Here is a 13890-nt window from a genome sequence, read left to right as displayed (position 1 = left end):
GGGTAGAAGCCACTTGTATATAACCAGGGCGATGTGCCTGGTCAGTATGACCGAGGCAGCCAACCTGCGATCCTCAAAATCTCCCGCAAACTTGCTCATATGTCCTCACCTGCAGTAGTTCCCCACCCTCAAAGCTACGAAAAGAGCGAATCCCGTAGCTTTGTACCACTGATTTCAGTGTTGTTTGAGTATTCTATGCAACTAAGCGCCACTTCTCCAAGGTTTGGCTGGCAGAGCCCATTTTGATTGATATACCGGCCTCAAGAAGGGGCATCACCATCCCTGCCGACCTACCAAGTGGACAGCACGGCTCTAGCCCGGAAGACGACCTTAGAAATAATCTAGCTGGTCGACATGCTTATATCTAGTTCGTACTGCTGCTATATGGAGTACAAAAAAACATATCCGGTTCACCAATGCGCGGTAGCACAGTGATCTGGCCAAGCTCACACGCCCTTACTATCGAACAACCTAAAGCGCAAGGTCATGGCCGGCTTTCACTCCATACTGAGTGCTCGGCACATCCAAAACATGAGTGATGCCTCGCAGATCGAGCCTCACTGGGGCTATGCGGACCGTGCGCTGCCTTGCACCAACGACAAGGGCTCTTGCGAGTACTTGGATCTGGTCTACTCGGCTCATGACTTGAGCATGATCTATGCTGGCATCCTATGGGCGACCATTGGAGGCATATTGGTCCTTTGGACAGTGCACCGCAGACTCAGTTTACCTTCACATACTTTGGTTACACCGTCCAGGATTCAAAGAATCGACGTCTGCACGGTTCGGCCGCACTGCTAGAGCCGCCATCCAACGCTACCTCCTTCCGGAATCGATTCTCTCAGTCTTTGGCCGCGCTACTCGCTTACAAGTTGTCATTCTCCTCAGCCTCATTGGGAACATCATCATCTGGTCTTTCGTCGGCCTCGCCTATCGAACCTGGATCACACCTGTGAAGGGCCTTCCGGGCGTTCACAACACTCGAACTACGCTCGGTCCCTGGTCTGATCGCATTGGGGTACTGGCATTCGCACTCACTCCCTTGTCTGTGATGCTTGCCAATCGGGAGTCTCTTCTTTCGCTTCTTACTGGAGTGCCGTATCAAGGTTTCAACTTCTTACACCGATGGCTGGGATACGTTATCTTTGCTCAAGGCTCCCTTCACACGATCGGCTGGTGTATTATTGAGATCCGTTTGTATCAGCCCCAACCCGCTGTGGCACAGCAATTCGTTTCTGAAATCTATCTAGTATGGGGGATTGTTGCCATGGCAGTTCTCACCTTGCTCTTTCTCCTAAGCACCCCATGGGGGATTCGACTTACTGGATATGAGGCTTTCAGAAAACTGCATTATACCTTGGCCATGGTGTATGTCGGAGCGTGCTGGGGGCATTGGGAGAAGCTTGAATGCTTCATGATGCCGTCACTCATTTTCTGGCTCCTTGACCGTGGCTTGCGCCTTATCAGGACCGGGATCCTTCATTACCAGATTCTGCCATCAGGGGATGTGGGATTCCACACTTGCGCAGCAGAATTCACAATGTTTCCGGACACCGAAAACGGTGACGTATGTCGACTTAATCTCACAAACAACCAGGATCCTTGGAAAATTGGCCAGCATTACTTCTTGTGCTTCCCAGAAAGCAGCATTTGGCAATCGCACCCGTTCACCCCGTTCAATATTGCCCAGGTCCAGAATGGGCTGGTGAAGCACTCCTACATTATTCGAGCCAAGGGCGGAGAAACGAAAAATGTTGCTCAGATCTGTGCGAACAAGCTCGTGTCCACAGCCCATACGGGCGTGAGGACCATATCAGTGATTTTGACCGGCCCTTATGGAGTGAATGCTATGGAAGACTTTGAGCCGCACAGCAACGTCGTTTGTATCGCAGGTGGGACGGGAGTATCATTTACTTTACCTGTAATGCTCAGCCTCTCTCGGTCGAGAATTACCATGAAACGAAAGCTCAGGTTCATTTGGATCATCAGGAGGGAACGCGACATGAAATGGATTGAGGAGGAGCTGAGGGCTCTTCAGCAGGCGCCCGATATTACAACCCTAGACATCAGCATCTTTATCACCGGCGACGCAAGGACAAAGATTGAGCCGAGTGGCAAAGATGCAAAGGGACTGGGAAGCTATGTCAAAGAGGAAACGATTGTGGGATCCGCTGGAGTGTCATGCGGCAGCAACCGGAGCATATATCTGCATCGGACTGAGAAAGCGGATGGAAATCGGCGGCCGGATACCGCGAAGATGATTGGCGATTTTTTAGAGAACACAGTCTGTGGGCCAAGTGTCGTCGTTGCAAGCTGTCCGGGGGAGATGATTAGCGACATTCGCAGGGCTGTTGCGGGCTTCAACTCTCCGAGGAAGGTCTGGCATGAACAGCAGCGGTATGATGTAAGGTTGATATGTGAGGATCGCTTGGAGCTGTGACGGAACAGATTTCAGCCTGAAAACTGACACACAAATTCGATCACAAAATGACAAATAGACTGTTGAGATAGCAAGACCCCGTCGACATTTGGCTATTATGTTCTCTAACCTATGACGAGGAAGCCTCCTTGAACAGACATTGAAGGTCATGCCCCTCAAACGCCTTCGCGTCCTTTCGCCAGGCATATATGAGAACATCTCTCCCCTCCTTGACGATATCCATGCTCTGCTCTTGGGTTCCCCATCCGGGCGTGATTGACCCAAAACAAATCAGGTGAGCTCCGACATGAATCAAGACACGATAGGTAAAGTTAGCATCGGTCTTACCATAGCCTTCCGCGAAGCCACTGATGATCCATAGAGCGGCGTCTATATCCTTGTACAGTTTCAGCTGCCATAACTCGGCAATGAATTGTCCCAGATCTTCGGCACGCACGCCAAGTTGTGCCATTTCCCAATCAATTACCCTGACTGGAACTTGCTGGGCGTCGTCAAAAGCAGCGTTTGGAAGCAACACACTGGAGACGAACAAATTAGCTGCCACATTTCAACGGCGCTGTAGTAGCTTAAGAGATCTCTCGAGTTTGAACGTACTTTCCAGTCCAAAAATCACCATGAACAGCACTTAGCTTTCCCTCATCCGCCAGCTCATCTGTGGCCATGCTTACAATCTGCTGCAGGACGTCTTTGCACTCTTCCAGGAGAGATGGAAACATGCTCACTCTGCCTATTAGTTGATCATAGTTGATATACTTCTTGATGTTTCGCATGTCGGTATTCTTGGCCAGTAACTCGCGCAGATTCTGTTGTCCTGGCCTGTCACTCCAAGCATGGAATTCGTGTAGCCACCGGCCCAAGTCCCGCCCCAACTCAAGGCATTGTGGCTTCACCAGCTGGGATGTAGGAGCGTGGAAATGACTGAGCGCATAATCTTTGAGATTGACAGCATTAGTCAGGTACTCCTGGATTTGAGTGCTGGTCTCATGGTTGAAGTGATACAGCTTTGGAGTTCCAACTTCGAACTTGGATGATGCCACGGGAGGAAGGTGTGAGAGGATTCTCAGGCCCTCGTGTTCAATATACTGTGCATTAGAGCGTGACATCAGCGTTAAGCCCTCCAAGTGTGCTGGGGGAATGGGATAACTAACGCATCGAACCATTTGAAGCCTGAAATCCGGATGTTGGGCAACATATGCCTCACCATGCTTCAGCACAACTTCTGTGGAACCGTCTGGGAGAGGCTCCTGCAGCCTGGCACGGAATATAAAGTTTGCTGTACCTCCTGTGAGAGGTTCAAGCAATGAGACTGCATAGTCTGTGCCCTCCAATTCTCTTCGGACGGCGCCCTCAATCTCCTGTTGAGTCTTTCTTCCTAGCATGCTAGCACGTCTGGATGCAGGAGGCCGATTCTGCTTCTCCCAAAAATCGATAGTTGTGAGATTTTTGCTGTATATGCGTGGGCGGTAGCCTTGAGAATGCACCTATGGCAGGGGAAAGACAGGGATTTAAGTCTGTGAATTGGCGGTCCGATGGATGAGTTGCCCGGGCAATGGTTTTCTCCTCCAAGGCAACCACATTAAAACGAAGGCGTGCCTATCACGGTCAAGAGATGTAGACCTACCAAAGGCCGGGCTATCTGGGTATCTAAGGTACCAAGGTAGGCAAAGAACTTTAGGTAAAGACCAAGCAGCGTGGCTCACTCCAGCTGCTTCCCGGCGAGTGAGTCAGAGAGAGGGGGGCCCGCGCTCTGCAAATGGTTTCATTGACTCAACACCGAACCCAAACCACCCTAACCACATACGGTCGATAAATGGCAGTAACGCAGCTTCGATTATTGAGGGGAAACAAGATTCCAACGACGAGCAAGCGGTCCGGGTGTCATTTTTCGGCCGGCATGCCTATTTGCTGCGGTTTGCCAATGAGATTTGCCGACCAAGCTCCCCTGGAACCGGTCGATCTGATTAATATTGCTCCCGAGTCCGAAGTATTTCCACGCAAATTTCGTCAACTACCCGAGCCGGCTACCACGGAGCTGGAATTCACTCCTCAGTTTTGCTCAAACAATGGTCCTCAACCGAACTTAGTGCCATGATGGAACAAACTGCGGGCACAGACATGTCGCAGGAATAGTTGGATCTTCGCTCAGTGATTGTCATGACGGGTTCAAGTGAATTGTAGTCTAAGCGAAGATTGGATACGCAGCTCAACGCTTCTAGTGATACTGTGCGTGCTCTTATTCCAACCAGAAAGTCTTCATCGCTCTCGGTTCAACAGTCACCTTGAGATTGTTGCCGCTGATCTTGTACCGGCTTTGCAAGGTAACGTTGTGGCTGTTGTCGGTCAAGTACTCGCTCAACTTCCTCTTCTTGATCCCCTCCAGATCGATGCTTAGATCATAAGGAAAGTGAGCGGCGTTGATGACGGGGATGGCCACCGTTCCATTCTTGTTGAGATATGCTGTCACATAGACGTTTTCGACGTCGCTTATTGCATCGATGCGGACGGATCCCGGCCGGGCGAATCGGAAGTACTGCGCAAAAGCCCAAAGCCGAGCCGACACTTCGTAGCTGTCGCCATCAAGCCGGATGAGAGCATTGTCGCCGTTGCTGTTCTGTGCGCACCACCAGTGCGTGTACCCTGAGGTTTCACTGTTGACAAACGCATTGTGCATATATAACGCCCACTGAAGGCCCTCACTTTCGAAGTAGCATGATGTTAATACAATGCGACAATATTAACGGTGTTGATTGGAAGATACTCACGCAAGTTGGCCGCTGTAGTCCCAGGTGCTGTTCCACGGACCCGTACCCTGTATCGTCAGTGTAAGTAGAGGGAGGCAGGACATGTCCAGGATCACATCTTACGTCTGCCCATTCAGTCTGTATGTTTGGCTTTCCGCCAGCATTAAACGGGCGCTCTGGGTTGCTTTGGTAGTTGTGCCATGTCTGGGATCTCAGTCAGAACAGAACTCTATTGTGCAAATTTTGGTGTGAAAATAGATTGATGAACCAACCGCGATGTCAAAGAACTTCTCACCACCCGCCTGCTGGAGCTCGTAAAGAATGTTTCTCTCTTGACGTGCGCCAGTTGCATCGCAGCAGCTGACGTCTACCTTTGGGAAAGCCTTTTTAAGTGTAGGATAGAGGACTTCCAGAAAGTCCTTGGCCTGGTATCCGTCCGAGAGCATGCTCTCGTAGGTAAACGGGTTAAAGTCCGGCTCATTCCAAGCACCTAGAAGGGAGACGTCGATGCCCTCTTCCTTGTAAAATCGGACATATTGCACGAGATAGTCGGCGTATGCCTGGCGCCAATCGTGTTTGCAATTGGTGCCCCGTACACCGCAGATTTGCCCTCCTAGGTTCTCAGTCCCAACCGTCTTCATGCAGCCAGGAGCAGACCAGGCATCCGCGTATACGTAAAGATTCGGGTTGTATTTAAGAGCGGTTTTGGTGAGATTAAACTGACAGTTGTCACTGCCATCCCACACGTAATCGAACTTGCCTTGCGGTGTCGCGGGACAAGTTGGCAGAATGGTTGTTCCAGGGGACGACCCGATATCGTTCCGAACAATGGACAGGCCGCCAATGTTCTCATCGAAGAGAATTTGAGTAACCCTCTGCTGCTTCTCAGGGGATAGGCCAGAAGACCCAAATTGCTGACAAGCGATGCCAAAGGCGCCGGAGCAACCCCCTCCGATCATCGTTTGATAGGTCTGACGAGCATTGACCTTGATATTGGCCCTATATTGAGACTTGGTGTCGTATGACCATGCCGAGCTCTGACCCAGCAAGGCCAGGACAACGGAAATTGAAGATTTCATGCTGAGGATGAAATGGAGAGGAGATCCCTGTGGAGGTCGGTCGCTTGGGCTCTGTTTAACCAGCCCTTAGCTATAAGCCTCTCAACTCCCGAAGCCTCCATTATATATCAATTGCCCTCCGGAGCCCTCTTTCTTCCTTTGACTTCGTTGCGTTGGATATCATCACATTTATCCGGTCATCATTCTTTACCGACATCCGAGCCCATGTCACCAACAGTTGGAGATCGTTCATTTAGCCTTTTTATCCGCGGTGACGCTTCATTGCGGATTGCGAGACAGGGGTTTGGATCGGCGTAAAGCCAATCACGCAAGTTTGACTAAGGCATCCAACACGGCGACGTGCTATGTAATTGTATAAAGTTTGCCGCGGGCTGTTAAAAGGCTGTATGCATGGTTCGACCGGGTTGCAGATGCGGAAGGGTATTCAGTGAGATTCGCTTGGACTATCGGCAAGGAGCTGGTAGGCAATCTTCGCATTAAGTCTCGGATGATGATATCGCTCCAGTATTTGGTTTGGTGATAAGATGCACGAAGTCAACCTTCTGCTAAGAACAACAAGAAGATAACACCTACGCAACGTGTGTTGCAGGCACCTAGGAATATTGAGTCTTATTGAGCGAATGTGTTGGATGACGATCGACTGGTTATGAGCTATTGGGAAGCTTCACCCACATTATTGATACAAGAGTATAGCGGAATAATCTTTCAATGAGAAGATGCATGTTCATGAGTTTGATGGCGGCCGCTCAACCACCAACGTATTTATAGACTGGACGTGATGAGCTCCGGAGCCTGTGTCTGGAGATGGATTACTATGACTGGCGGCAGTCAAGAGCACGAAGTTTCTGATCCGTAAGCATTGAGACATTCCATCGGGACTTTGCACTGGAAACACCATTTCAACCAAATCTCCCATCACTCAACAGTCTCGATAAGAGACATGATGACGTCCAGCCATCTCCCAGCATTGTACTCCGTATAGTTCGTTCCTCCGTCCCGGCAATTCGGCAACGGCTTGCGCTATCGGGACTTTAACCGATGCACCCCACAAACATTGCGGGTTAAGACGTGTGGGGATGCCACACGTCTTGGTAATGGCAGGGGAATACTCCCCTGAATCATCAAGTCATGTGGTCATTAACGTTGCTTCGGTATTCCCTGGGCGTAGAATGTGACAGAGGTGAGCTGACGGTGTAGGCAAGGGATGAGGAGATCTCAAATATTCGGCGTCGGACATGCGGTTGCTATGCATTCCTGGTTGGGACGTGATGTTTCCCAATCACAGTAGATACGAAGTGTGAATATTGTCCCTGGCAAGTAAAGTTACATAAGCTGAGAGATGGTTGGGTATTGTCGGATCTGAATCATCTCCCGCATTCAGCTGATTGAGATCATTAGTCCTTTTCCCGCATGTGTCGGGCGAGAGCTCTTTTCGAATAGCTTTATCGCCGCCCGCCGAGAGGAATCGAGATACGAATGAGGTACACATCTCAAGGCGACTCACGAGCGAGCGTAGGGTGTACATCGATTGTTGAAGTCGTATAATCATACAATTCCAGAGCACGGTTCTTACATGAGGAAAATTTGGGGCCTCGGGAAAGTACCCTTGCAGAGTACTACCTTACACAACACAATAAGCTGCCGATAGGCAAGGCAATTACCACTCTGCTGCGAAGTGGTAGCAACCATGCCACCCACTCCCTCCCCCATGTCAGAGTGGTGGGCATTGAAGGTTATAGCAAACCCCAATGATTTGGTCAATGTAGGGAGCTTGTCGTATTCACAATGGTTGTTCCATTCAGATCGCTGTAGATTACTATAGTTCTGATGACACTCTTCACGCATGCACGGCTGAAACAGCTGCTGTACCGCTGTTTGAACTCACTTGTTCTCTCAGGTACGCAAATAATGCATGCGAATGTGTAGACTACATTACACACGCATATGTGCACCACATGCTTAGCGGTACTATCTGGCCTGGAGCATTGTGAAACCCCACAGCTAATCTTTAATCCTGACTAAACTGTACACCAATATCAATGTAGTAGAAATTGGGATCTCCTGTCGCCGGAGGGGTGAATGTTTTAATGGCCTGTTCATTTACAATCTGCTCACCCGTCGGGCTCGTTAGACGAATTCCAACCGGCAAGTTGAAAGGCCCTGCTCCCTGTGGAATAACCCAACTGCCATAGCGTTCTTGTGGGCGACTGCTTGTATAATTTGGATCATGGACCAAGGCAACCCAAGCGTCCGTATCTGCGCCCTTGATCTCGATCTTCGTTACTGAGCCGGGCCCATTGGTGTTGACTGCTGTGAGAGCAAAGTAATACGGCCCTCCGCCGTTTCGAAGCCAGATATAGGCGTTTCCCACCTTGGGGCAAGGAACTCTCCTGTATCGAGTTGGAATGACACCATTTGTCAGCGATCCATTGCCCTGCAAGCGGCCCATGGCGATGTCCGACAGGTCGAGATGAATGCTGTCAGCAGGAAGAGGACAGCCATATTTGAAGTCAATCTCTCCGCAGTGATCGGCGCCAGGACCACCTGACAGATGTTAGCCAGAGGTATTGGTAAGATGCGTCTACTGCACATGATGGATTGGGTTGTCTTACAGCACCACTTGGAGTTCGCGCTGCATGGGCAGCTGTCAACAATCTCGAGGGTAATTGGGTCTGTGTAACCGGCTTCACCCACAGCGTAGTCTGTTCCATCCGGTTTTGTCTGGATCAATTCGATGCACTCGCCGCAAGACAGATAGTTATCGAGTGCTCCTGGCAACGACGACCAGAACTGTCGCCCAGTCAGTAAGAAACGGACTAAAGGGTAGCTGCCTCCCAGATTATCCCACCTGTGTATAGTAATCACCATTTGGAGCTGCAAAGTTGCCGCGAAGAGTCGTGCCGGTAGGGTCTTTGCAAAGCAGGGGATAGGCTGTACAGAAAGCATCACACGTCGAGCCAAGCATGGGATCCGTCCAGTTGGCCGTAACACTGCCCTTTGTGCACAGACCGTACAGGCCAAAGCCACAAGCCCCGCCGCTCGTTAGACCAAAGTGGGTTGACCTCTGAGCATTCCAAAAGTTAGCACGACGCAATCGACGAAGGATAAGATAAGTCCTCCGGGGTCGATCATCTTACACTATAGTGCCAGCTCTCGTTGCTGGATACGTGATGGACCTCTGGATACATGGTCCCGGATTTGCAGTCCGCTGAGGGGGGCGTAGTGCAGGTATCGCAGCCTGAACATGTTTCGGATGTGTCATCATTGGCACAATATGATGGGCAGCAAACATTATCCACGAGAGTCCACGATCCGCAACTGGATGCGGCAATGCTGGGATAAGGAGACTGCGAATGAGGAGCCACAGTAGCTGTATCTGTCGTAGTATAGGTGGAAGCACCGCTGGTTGGTGAGCCGCCACCGGATGAGGAGCCGACGGATGAAGATGCCGACGACGTCCGTGAAACCAAGCTGGACGAAGTCGTTGTTCCACTTGGGGGGTTTCCACCCTGTATCATATCAGAAGGGAAAGTTGACGCCCGGATCGAAGCTCATACAGTTGACGCAAGACACTGGGAGTACCAGTCATTCACATAAGTGCACTGAGCGCCAGCAACGCAGCATGTTGCGCCGGGCCATCCAGTGCCTCCACATTGGTCACTAGGCCTGCGTTAGCAAGGACGTCAGATGGTCAGGCAGTATTTTCCTGATCTCGTTCACCATGCTTACAATAATGCTGCGCAGTTCTGCTGAACTGAGAACGAAAAGAGGTTTGCCAGAGCCACAAGGCTAAGTTTACGAACCATCCCGGGCACTACAACTAGTGGTTAAGGAAAGGCAAGCGATATCTCTCTTTCAGACGAACCATGAATACCATTAGTTCAATTACCTTAGCTTTATACAAGAGCAGTGGTCTGACCCTCCTTACATCTACTCCACAAAATTAACTGAAGTTGTCTTCTGTATGAGGTTTATGTTATTTAGGCTGAGTATCACAAAGGGCTGGGCTCGTGGATCGGATAAGCGGATGTCCCAATACAAGAAGCTGATTCTACAGCAGGTTCATTTCCACCACGGATTTAACGACCAAAGACTGCGGGACGTAACAACCGAGATGGATAGAGCTTAGCCATCAGGTGTCAAGTGAGTCGCACTGCATTTTGATGAGACTTGCGCAAAGGCTAAAAGTGGTGTGTAAATTGCCTACTTATAGGCTGCTTCAAACTGGCGGTAAATGCATAACAGAGCGTCCTGCTGATTATGTGCACAAGGCCTATACAGTATATCGGGCTTCCTTTTGCCGACTGTGCCAAGGTGGGCTTTCCTTGTATGTACCGCAGTCCTCACTCCCCAGTCAAGTGAATACGGACAAACATGGAATCTTTTCCGGCGCCTCCCCATGGAAAGAGCTGTTTTGCGGGAAATAGAAGAATGTAGCACGTTATATGAAATAGTGCCTCGCAAAGTTCTGCTCCTCCATGTTCCGCAATCAGCCGACCATTACAGGGTGATGGCAGTGTGATATTGAGGTACGTATTACAGTGCAACCCTGCGACTGACTAGTACTCAGATGGTACTTGCCAATGGAGAAGTATCAAGTGGTGAAGTGTAACCTGCAACATTACATATAAGTTCAGTCTTTCGGTGATTTTTGCCTTATATAACAACGGAATGCTTATGGAGCCACGCAATACAATTTCAGCTCGAAACTTCTCATATGTCACTCACGACACATCAGACGGACTGTGCTGGCAATGGCAGTCTTTGTGATTGTTTCTCTACCATATATGCTACATTTATAAGCAAAGATGCTCTTTGGTCAGTCTACCAATTTCCATTTATTGCTATAGTTCTGAACAGGAATTCGCTGTGCCTTCCCTACTGCGGTGGTTGTTCCTCCTGCTGCTGCCGCTGGTTGTAATAGTTGGCATACTGGTGGCCCGGATATGATTGCCGCGGCGGTTGCCACTGTGGCTGGGATTGTGCTGCCTGATGGTTATAACCACTGTAACGAGCTGTAATATTCCCATCGTATGCGGAATATCGCTTCGCGGCCTGATTCTGCCCCTCGCCGCTGTTGGGATTGCTATACAATTCCGCGTTGTGGTACTGTCCGTATTGCTGTGGTGCTCCTTGCTGTCTTGCATAGCCTCCATATTGCTCTGCTGGCTGAGATGGTAGAGCCGTTTGTGATAAGGATACATATGACGGCTGTGTTCTGATAGTTGGCTGGGCGCATTGGGACGCGCTGTTAGGGAACACTGTAGCTTGCAACACCGGAGTCTGGAACTGAGAGCCACCATCCACCCTCGGAGTATGTTGGGGTGCAGGTTTCCTCCTGATAATCTCTAGGGGTGCTGGGACAGCCATTTGAGCAGCGGCAGCCGCATGCAGGCTGAGAATGGATTCCCTTTTTGGGATAAACGAGGCAGCATCCTGAGTCGACCAGTCGGCTGCGGGTGAAAAGACAGAAGAGTTATGAGCGACTGGTGCAGGCGGTGGAGAGATTGAGGCCTGTGTATCAGAATAGGCGTAAGAGATCTCGGAGAATGTTGTTATACTGGCAGCTAGAGACGGAGAAGTCTCCGTGGCCGACGATGGTACTTCGACAATCTTTCCGGACAGAACTGTCACATCTTCCTCCATAATAGAGTGCTCCACAGGTTGCTGGGCTTCTGCAAGTTCATGGGAGCCTTCCAATTGAGCTGCGGAATCGGTCACGTCAGCTGTCTGCGGATCGGACGTCTGCGCATCAGCTGCCTCTGGATTCTTCGGCGTGTCATCGTCGTAGTTTAGGCCTTGCTTGCTCATGTTGGCTGTCCGAACAATGCCTTCCAAGGAAACGTCGCCAGAATCCACGGCTGTCTTGATGGCCCCGAGAAGCACGGTGACGCGTTCAATAAGCACGTTGAGGCACTCCCACTGTTCATTTGAGGAGCCTATGAAGTCAGAAGCCTCTTCACCGTCATCCTCGGATGGCTGTGTGACGGCAAAGGCTGTCTGAAGCGCATTCATGTCTCTTTTGCTGGAATGCATTATATCGGCCCCATTATCCAGCAGAAAGGTTACGGCTTCCACATCACCACGCGCAGCTGCCACAATCAGAGCCGTGTCGCCATCATTATCTGGGAGGTTAATATCCGCGCCTGCATTGAGTAGCAGCTGCAGTGACTCCTTGGGCAGATATGCGGCAGCGTTGATAAGAGGCGTCGAGTGGTCGTAGCCTCCAAAGACGTCCACACCTGCCTTCGCGTTGACCAGCATCTCCAAGATCCCAGCCTCTCCGCGCTGAGTCGCGGCAATAATTGGGGGGGAGTCCGTTCCAAGGCCGAGATTCGGATCGGCGCCCTTTTCCAGCAGTAAGGATACGATGTCGGATCTACTTGCTTCGCACGCTCCTTGAATAGCGGTGCCAGCTGGAAAGTTGTCGTTATGGGTGCAAGCGTTGACCTCAGCTCCACGATCGATGAGCTCCTGGACAATCTCGTAGTGTCCTTCAGCAGCAGCAGTTTGCAGCGCCCAGCCGTTAGGATCGTTGACATCAGCACCAGCATCAAGCAAGAGCTGAACCATTTCCATGATTCCGTCAAACGCAGCGGCCGTCAAGGCCGTGCCATACTCTTCGCCAGTCGCATTCGGGCTTGCGCCAAAGCTCTGCAGCAAAAGCCTCACAGTCGTCGTTTTCTCTCTATCAGTCGCATTGTAGAGGGCGTTGCTTATCGTCTCCTGCGTTATGGATCCGTTTGCATAGTCCCAAGCCAGCTGTAGCATTTTATCTTGCGGCTCGCTGCATGTTGCGACCTCGGTAAAGAGACCATTCACGTCCAAGCCTTGTCGATTGTCTAGAAGAGACTTCACAATGTCCCAGTTCCACTCTTCTACTGCCTCATCCAGGGCCGATTGAAACACGGATTCCTCGTGGCTGAAACTGAGCAATTTGTTGAATACTTCAATCCTTCCAGCAGCCGCAGCCGCGACCAATGCTTCGCTATAGTCGCCAGCGGGCAGCTTGTCGGCGTAGCTCTCAATCAGATACTCAAACATGGAGTAGTCAGCCAGCAAGGCGGCCAGTGCAAGAGGACACGGGATGCTTTCGTCCTCGGATTGAAATGTCAGAGAGACGTTGTGCTTGACGAGCAGTTCAATCGCCTCACGGCTTCCCGAAGAAATTGCTGCGTTAACGACCGGCCCAATGTCTTTTGCAACAGCATTGGGATCAGCGCCTCGCAACAGCAGCTTCTTCATGACTTGAATATGTCCATTAAATGCGGCCATGTGTAGCGGTGTCTGTTCGTGAATTTCTGCAGCGTCGTCGATGACAGCACCGCGGTTGAGCAGTTCCTCGACAATGTTGGGTCTGCCTAGATAGGCGGCAAAATGCAACTTGTACTGACTGTTAGTCGGTGTGAACAAAGTGGGCATGGATAATGATCCCGAGACTTACAGGAGTATTAATCAATGAGTCTCGCTCTCTGATCTCGGCCTCGTGGCCATTGCGAATGAGGGCTGCAACCAGCTGTCGGAAGCCAATCGCCGCAGCGACATGCAATCCATTCAGCGTCTTGTAGTCAAACCCTTCGAAAGTGGTCGTCGTACGCGCGTATTCAAACAACCACCGGCGCCGAATAGC

At 50.7% G+C, this 13890-nt stretch overlaps 4 protein-coding genes across 4 annotated transcripts; 1 reads left to right on the top strand and 3 right to left on the bottom strand.

Annotated features, from left to right (window-relative positions):
• Window positions 1–531: 531 nt before the first annotated feature.
• On the top strand, window positions 532–2440 carry BBK36DRAFT_1177949 (hypothetical protein; the record flags this gene model as incomplete). The annotated part of the gene is made up of 4 exons (XM_024896107.1): window positions 532–724; window positions 759–1567; window positions 1598–2111; window positions 2226–2440. The coding sequence occupies 4 exons, from the start codon at window positions 532–534 to the stop codon at window positions 2438–2440; spliced, it is 1731 nt and encodes a 576-aa protein (XP_024748280.1).
• Window positions 2441–2549: 109 nt separating this feature from the next.
• BBK36DRAFT_1123048 (hypothetical protein) lies at window positions 2550–3819 on the bottom strand (the record flags this gene model as incomplete). The annotated part of the gene is made up of 3 exons (XM_024891007.1): window positions 2550–2958; window positions 3035–3522; window positions 3589–3819. 3 exons carry the CDS (start codon window positions 3817–3819, stop codon window positions 2550–2552), a joined length of 1128 nt encoding a protein of 375 aa, XP_024748279.1.
• An 854-nt stretch (window positions 3820–4673) lies between these two features.
• BBK36DRAFT_1177945 (glycoside hydrolase family 30 protein) lies at window positions 4674–6260 on the bottom strand (the record flags this gene model as incomplete). The annotated part of the gene is made up of 4 exons (XM_024896106.1): window positions 4674–5136; window positions 5203–5249; window positions 5305–5385; window positions 5454–6260. The coding sequence occupies 4 exons, from the start codon at window positions 6258–6260 to the stop codon at window positions 4674–4676; spliced, it is 1398 nt and encodes a 465-aa protein (XP_024748278.1).
• A 2008-nt stretch (window positions 6261–8268) lies between these two features.
• BBK36DRAFT_1123591 (hypothetical protein) lies at window positions 8269–10066 on the bottom strand (the record flags this gene model as incomplete). The annotated part of the gene is made up of 6 exons (XM_024891076.1): window positions 8269–8804; window positions 8873–9050; window positions 9109–9324; window positions 9398–9769; window positions 9818–9920; window positions 9990–10066. 6 exons carry the CDS (start codon window positions 10064–10066, stop codon window positions 8269–8271), a joined length of 1482 nt encoding a protein of 493 aa, XP_024748277.1.
• Window positions 10067–13890: the final 3824 nt, after the last annotated feature.

Source organism: Trichoderma citrinoviride, assembly GCF_003025115.1.
Source record: "Trichoderma citrinoviride strain TUCIM 6016 unplaced genomic scaffold BBK36scaffold_10, whole genome shotgun sequence".
NCBI classification, from domain to species: Eukaryota; Fungi; Ascomycota; class Sordariomycetes; order Hypocreales; family Hypocreaceae; genus Trichoderma; species Trichoderma citrinoviride.
Note: the sequence above shows the minus strand (reverse complement) of the source record. Positions and strands in the feature narration are given on the sequence as shown.